Source organism: Pygoscelis adeliae, unplaced genomic scaffold, assembly GCF_000699105.1.
Source record: "Pygoscelis adeliae isolate BGI_AS28 unplaced genomic scaffold, ASM69910v1 Scaffold232, whole genome shotgun sequence".
Taxonomy (NCBI): domain Eukaryota; kingdom Metazoa; phylum Chordata; class Aves; order Sphenisciformes; family Spheniscidae; genus Pygoscelis; species Pygoscelis adeliae.
This window is the reverse complement of record NW_008824473.1, coordinates 4,565,588-4,572,779: the sequence shown is the minus strand read 5'-3', so window position 1 is coordinate 4,572,779 and position 7,192 is coordinate 4,565,588. Positions and strand designations below refer to the sequence as shown.

The following is a 7,192-nucleotide window of genomic DNA, read 5'->3' as shown; positions in this document are numbered from 1 at the left end:
TGCACCTAAGTATTTCAAAGAACCCATCTGCTAAATTTGCACATCTGTTTTACTCCATTTCAGTTCAGATGAAAACAAAGGTGCTGGTTCTCCATTCATCCAAAAAGCAAGGGAGCTGAGATACAAGTTCTAGCCTGAGGAGGCTGGCGTCCCAAAAACCTCTGATCCAGAAGACACCCTAACCACCAAATGGGGGCCAGAGGCAAGTTTGGATGAGATGTCAAAACAAAGCCAGAATACATCCAAAGAGGCAAAACTCATGGCAGGAGAAGGAGAACAAGCCAAAGGAAACATGATTATGTAGCCTAATATGAAAGGAACTGAGACCTGGGACCTGTTCAAAGGATTATTAAAGTCCCATGCATTAGACAATCACAAACATGAACAAAGATAGAAATGACTCAGAGCAGACTCAGAGCAGACCCACAACATTCCCCCCTCCGAGCTGTGTACCAAACCATGCTCTAGATTCTGTTTTGATTGGCTCTAAAATGATTCTTACCTTAAAATGATTCAAGTTCTGCACTTTGTGCAGGCACCTGAATATCCTATTATCAGTTTGATTCAAATTCAACAAGCTAATGCAGGATCATATACTAGGCTTTCACAGTGCTTGTTTCTCATTATTTTGTGGATCATACTTTCCAGCTCACCTCTTCTGTGTACACAGACCTGGACCAACCTGTATTCAACTCCCTTGTTTTGCTGCTTATTCAGTGCTAGGATAGCTCCCTTGCTTCTCAGCCTCACTGATAGCCTATTTTATTGATGAAAATTTTTTTCTGGTACCCCTATATTTTAACTTCTTATTTTTCTAACTTAGCTTTTCATACCTGAAGGAAAATGGACTGGTTATATTTAACAGGCACTGTAATAAAAAGTTTGCAATATGATTTTATTAGACATTAGCTGCTGATATACACAGGAATCTCTCTCTACAATTTGTTTTTCTCACACACTATCCAAACAAAGTTTTAGTTTCAAAGAGGGAAAAACTCTAAGCCTTCCGTTTTACCAGCAAGAAGCTTACACAAGAATGCCTTTGACAGTATGGCTTGACTGAATCAATTTTAAAGAAGGAAATCTGACCTTGTATATGTTTGCAGAGCAGTTGGAACAATGAAGACCCAGTCTTGACTGGGGCTTCTGGACCCTATCATGATATAAATATTAATTGGAAATAATAATGAAACTTACTATGAAGAAAAAGGGTGATACAGCAGCTCATGTTTATACTGTTGTAACTGTCAGTTTCAGAAGATAAATCCAACACAAAGCTTGTACACTACCGTACAAATGACATTCCTTTGCAGTCTCTTTCTCCTTTAGGACCTTGGAATTTCTTCCTTGGTAACAGGTTTTTCTTTTACATTGCCTTTTTTTACCATTATCTGTGAAAGTGTTGATACTGTTCTCTCTAAAGTCTCTATACATATCTATATTTCCAAGTGATATATTACTTAAGATTTTTTCAGTAACAATTTCCATTTGTATGTAAAGCTTTAGCTAGGTCTTCAATGTCTCATTAACCTGGGAACTTGGAAACCACAGATTTTATAGCCCAGTTTTGACCCATCTAATACATGACAATGCATAGCTTTGATTGAGGATTCAATACAAATTCTCCCAGGTAATGGGAGATGATGGGAAGTAGAGAATAAAACTTTTTGCTTTGCTTTTCTTCATTAAACTGCCTTTACCTCAACTCATGCATTTTTAATCTTAATTTCTCCCCCTGTCCCTCTGAGGAGGGGAAATGAGAAGATGGCTTGATGAGCACCTGGCAGCCAGCCACCACAATAGATATCCCAAGGGAATGATTCATACTTGTCTTGGAGGATGGTCTTGGGATGCAACACCTAATTTTAGCCAGATAGAATGAGTGGGAGGAATCCCTCCTTAATTACCTCTAGGTCTTTCATCATTTTGGTGCTTACACGTTGAATGAGTGATTACAGTACCCAATGGGTAACATTCTGGAAAGGACATACTGACATAGGCATTTTAGTTTAATTCCTTAAGATGCACAGGTGCCTAATTCCCATTGACATCAACAGGAGCAACACACCGAATGTATCTGAAGTCCTAGAACGAGTCAGTCTCCTGGACCTGCTGAAAATCAGTTGGACGCACAACCTTGGAAAATTTTGCATTTCTCCAATGAGTCTAAAAAGTGTTAAACAGAATGATTTATATTTGCACATAACTGAATTTTAAAATCTTAAACTGAAGACAGCAACAACAGAAAATACTATTTCATTTTTTCTTCACTAATTCAGAAGGCTAAAGACATGATTCACAGTTCTCTAAAAGGAAATGCAGGCCTTGAATCAGGCCTTAAAGAGTTACTGTACACGGGCTAGTTCTAATGAAGGCCTGCTGTTTGTCTGGGTCTCTGTGGTATTGCTCATCATTTAAGCTATGCATAATAAAAACTAACCTGTGACCTTGCATAAATACTGGGTTTTACACATAGAGCCACTTGTGTAGTTCACATCTTTATGATAACAGGATTGTAGGGAGGAAAGGCATAACCACGATCAAGAAATCAAATGTATTCTGTTTAAAACTTGAGTGACATCAATAATATTCAGTGTCTAAAAGATAACTTGGAAGACTGACATGCATGTCTATAAAAGCTGCTTGATTTCTACAGCACTGACCACTCTGAGCTCTCCTGGGTTTAGGGGAATTGTGAATGCTTAGGTTTCTTTTGGGTGGTACATGGTAAGAGGAATGTAAGTAAAAAAAGATTTTGGCTACACATCTAGGAAAAAAGGCTCTCACAGGGAGGTCCATCCATATGCAAAGCAACATTCCTTCCAACTGCTACGATGAATGATCTTCACTTGATAAATTTTAAGAAAGCTGTCTGAAGAGCTCAGTAATGGGAGAAAATCCTGCTCTGGAAAAGAAGTTTACAAGACAAAATGAAGTCTTTTTGGACTCTGCCTATTCCATGCTTCCCTGAAGAAAGCAACCTGTGATAGGACCTGTTATATCTTTTCTTGTTGGGTGCAATATTGATCATCCTGAATTTCCTTTCAGCTGGAAAAGAACCACAGGAGCCTTGCCTTGTCTCTATTCTTCACTCAGAAACTTGGAAAGGGGCCACCCCATTCTCCGGTGTCATAGGACCCCACAGAGAGAGCACAGTACAGGAGAGTCCCACCTACCACTCAATGCATTACTAAGAAATCTATTGTTTGTATGAGAAAATCTCTGTCGTGAGGCACATACAAAATAACCTCTCCCATTTCTGGGAAGGAAATCGTTTCTATAGGACTGATAAAGGCTTCATTTTTAAAAGCAAAAAAAGGCAGGAACTGTGGCTTATTAGTCAATGTGAAATAGAGAGAGCACAAGTAACCAGTGACTAAAAGTGAGGATGACTTTATCAGGAAAGAAAGCTCAAGCGTATGGGTATGTAAAGAGTTCTGATTCTGTATGGCACAGGAAAGCAGGCCAAAGGCAAAGTAATTTCTTTAGAGCAAAGTTCCTCTCGGTCCTTTTTAGATGAGGAAATTTATTACGTCCAAACTGTAAGATTCTGATCTTAGTGCAAACTTTGAGATGATTTTTATCTCTTCAGGTCTCTGGTTTTGGGACATATTTATTCTTAAATTGTCTCTGTTCTTTGATTTCAAGGCTGCTATCCAATTTTGATCTCACCTTGATGAAAGACTAGTTCCTGTCCCTCCTGCTGCAATCGTGAATCACTCAAACGATCGTATTTTCATTAATTATGTGTTGTTATGTGAAAAAGTACTAAAATATTATGTGTAATAGCAAAAAAACCCATATTATTATTTAAAGGTTATGTTCTTCACTCAACTTCTATGGCACTCAATCCTGAATCATACAGTGCATATACCACCTTCAGGGAAGTTGTGTTGATGTCTAAGCAGCAGAGTGAGATTAAAATTAATGTAGCCTTTTAGTGATGTAGAGAAATACAGGAATGTAGGAGGGAAAAGAGGCATTTAAGTCAACAAATGGAGTCCCTTGCTTGTACAGGCAACATATCTTACTATCTCATATTATAACAGAATTTCAACAGTTTTTCTTCAGTAACGTTTCTTACTTTCCTATTTTTCAATTCAAGTGCTTTCCCTTTTCTTTTTTATTTCCTTCTGCCCACTTTCCTCACAGAAATAGAGATCACTAGCATTTATAACCTGAAATACTTGTATTGGACATATCTATTACTATAAGAAATAACCTCAGGAAACAGCATTTTACAACCTCATTTAATGGGGAATGCTGAATGTCCTACCTCAGCTGCCTCCATGTCTCATTCAGACAGATAAATCACAAAGACAATCTCCAACAGAATTTGTGGCAATGCAAAGACACCTGATGGAAACATGGTAGCTTTCACCTGCTTTCAAGGATTACAACCAAAAAAAAATAAATCAGGAAATATTTTGGCCACATTTGTAGATTAGGGAAAATGTGAATGAACTAACACGAGTTGTTAGCACAGAAAACTGTTGATCAACCAAAGGCAATAGCAACCACATGAGTAGATTTTTCTCATAAATGTTTTCATGGCCAACAAAAACTCATCAGTAGCCACTGCATTTGTGCACACTGGAAAGATGAAATAAATTAAGTTCTGATTACCTCTAATTGATCAGACTGCTCGTTTTCATCATAGACAAATGGGTGAGGCAGGTCTCCAAGCGGTATGTCATAGAACTCAGAATCATAAATTACGGTATCAGTGATAGGTGCAGCTCCAACAGACTCGAAGATAAAAAATCCCAGAAAAATATTTACAAAGGTCTGCATTCTGTTGTCTTTTCTGAAAGAGAAGAAAATGGACAAAACGTGGGTAATCTGGTATTTGCAAGGAATCTATGAAAATTTAATCTCGTAAATGCAGTACTTATAAATATGCAATAATATTTCTGATGAATAACTCATATTTATTCATGATGACTCAATGGTTTATTCTGTTTTGCTTCATGGAGAGTCCCTGGTTCTGAGAATTTCTGCAGATTGCTTTGGCCATACTAACATTTGGATAATATAGGAAAGACCCATTGAGTTTTATTGTTATAAAAATAAACTGGCCTCAATGAGGAAGTACCTGAAAAGATGAAAGGAAGATATATATTAATCTTTTTCCCCTTTCATCTGACTTCACCTATTTCCATTGCACCATTAGAAAAGAACTTCTGAGAAACTAGCCAAAAGCTAAATTATTATATTATTTGTGTCTATCACAAGAAATAATCTTTTGAAATGTACAACAATGTAATTAATTTTGTCTTTCTCGTCCACCATAAAAAAAAAAAAAATAGAAAACATTCGGACCTCTTTCTTTGTTGTCTCTGGATAAGCATAATCAAACCACTTTTCACTCGCTAGTTGTTTTGCCAGAATATAATTTTAAGTGGTTGAATGGTGCGGCATATTTGGACCATCACTTCTGCAAAGGTCTGGGGAGCAAAATAAAAAGTAGAATGTGTCCTCCATAGCCCTGTAAGTGACAGTACTCTGCATTCCTTCATTATTCAATAAACACCATTTTTAAAGTAGTGAGAAATGGTAGCATAGTACAGTCACCTGTTCCCCTTGGAGAATAGAATTGTAAAATAGAATTATCACCCATTTAGAAGTTCCATATTTTAGTAAAATAGTAGAAAATTCATGCTAGGCTTGAATATTAGTGTTTATGCATTCCCTATTCCTTGTAAGTGATGTATTCATTATTATCATATAAGATGCCTGACACAAGGCTCTATTCAGCATTCTTTACTTACACCTTGATTTAGTTACAGCTCCCACTAATTTCACCAAAAGCACAGACAATGATGAGCAGTGCATAAGTCTAATAAATTGTACTCCTGATGTGATGCCATAATACACACACTTAAATATTTCATTTTTAAACTGTAGCTACTTAAAACAGATTAAGTATAAGAAATGCATGAGACACTTTCTTGAATGTGTGTGCTGAGCAACAAGCTGAATTTTAGCTTCATGAAAAGAGGTCTTTACGAAGCTGGTTTAGGCATGAGGATATGAAATTCCTCTGGGGATGGTGAGCAACACAAGGCATTCATTTTTCCCTTATTTGCTTTATTCAAAAAGGCTTTTCAGCTGCTGCTGGGAGAAGCTTGAGTCACTTGGGCTTGTCTTTGAGAAGACTTGGTTGAATTGCACCTTTCAGTATTACCCTCCAATATTACTAAGGGTATTCTGCTTCGTTACAAAAAAATGAAATGAAATAAAATAAAATAAAAATGCAATCAATGTCTGAAATAAACTGAAGTATACTGGAGCTTGGTTTTTTTCTGTCTTTATATTTTTCTGCTGTCTATTTTTGACAGGACTGTTTTTGGTCTTGCTTTTCTTTTGCATGTCATTTATCCCAAAAGATTCAGCTGTAAAGGATGTTATCTATTAATCCAAAATATCACACTAACATATCTGGTGTAATTTTTCCTCTGAATAACAATTCCTAAATAAAAAATTACTCATTATTCAAAATTGTTTTCATTTCACATTACCTAGAAATAAAAAGTTTTTAAAGGGTATGGAGTTAAGTATTTCATTCTGAATGTATATAGACAAAACCAGCAAATATAATGATAACCTCTGTGAAAAAAAAATTATTTACCTATGACTATAGTATCTGCACTAACTTGCAGAGTTTGCATGTCTCTGTACTTCCCTTATGTGTAATATACTGGAACAAACTGTAATGATATTGGCATCTGCAGTAGCTGTAAGATCAAATATTTTGATGAAGATTATGTACTCCTCTCACAGGAAGGAACTAAGACATACCCAGGGAAAAACAAATAATCTCCTCAGTCTGCAGCCTTTGAATCAGTATTATGCATGATAAAATAAAACAAATACTATAAAAATATTTCCAGCATTAAAAATCCAATTAACTGTTTTAAGAGAGAAGTACCAAAACTTACCTTTAGCTTCCAATCTCTCAAATGGGATTGAGTTACTCAGAATGCAGAGCCAGTGGTATTAGACCCCGACCAATGGCAGTGGCATTCTGGGGCTGTGGGAGGTGGTACAGCTTCTACCCTCAACTGGAGACCTCAGCCCAGGGAGTTTCTCGGACTTCAAACACCTTTATATTTGCTTTTGCTGAATCAAATTTTAGCAAGGTCAGACAAAGGTTTATTGTAAGCAAATGGCTTTTTACCCTTTCCGCTCA

At 36.7% G+C, this 7,192-nt stretch overlaps 1 protein-coding gene across 1 annotated transcript in view; it reads right to left on the bottom strand.

Annotated features, from left to right (window-relative positions):
• Positions 1-6,988, bottom strand: part of EPYC (epiphycan) — a 23,005-nt gene extending 16,017 nt beyond the window's left edge. Inside the window, exons 1-2 of the mRNA XM_009321325.1 lie at positions 6,938-6,988; positions 4,627-4,807 (exon numbers count right to left, since the gene is read on the bottom strand). Coding sequence (XP_009319600.1) covers positions 4,627-4,794 — 168 coding nt within the window. The 5' untranslated portion in view covers positions 4,795-4,807; positions 6,938-6,988. The remainder of the gene's footprint in view (positions 1-4,626; positions 4,808-6,937) is intronic.
• Positions 6,989-7,192: the final 204 nt, after the last annotated feature.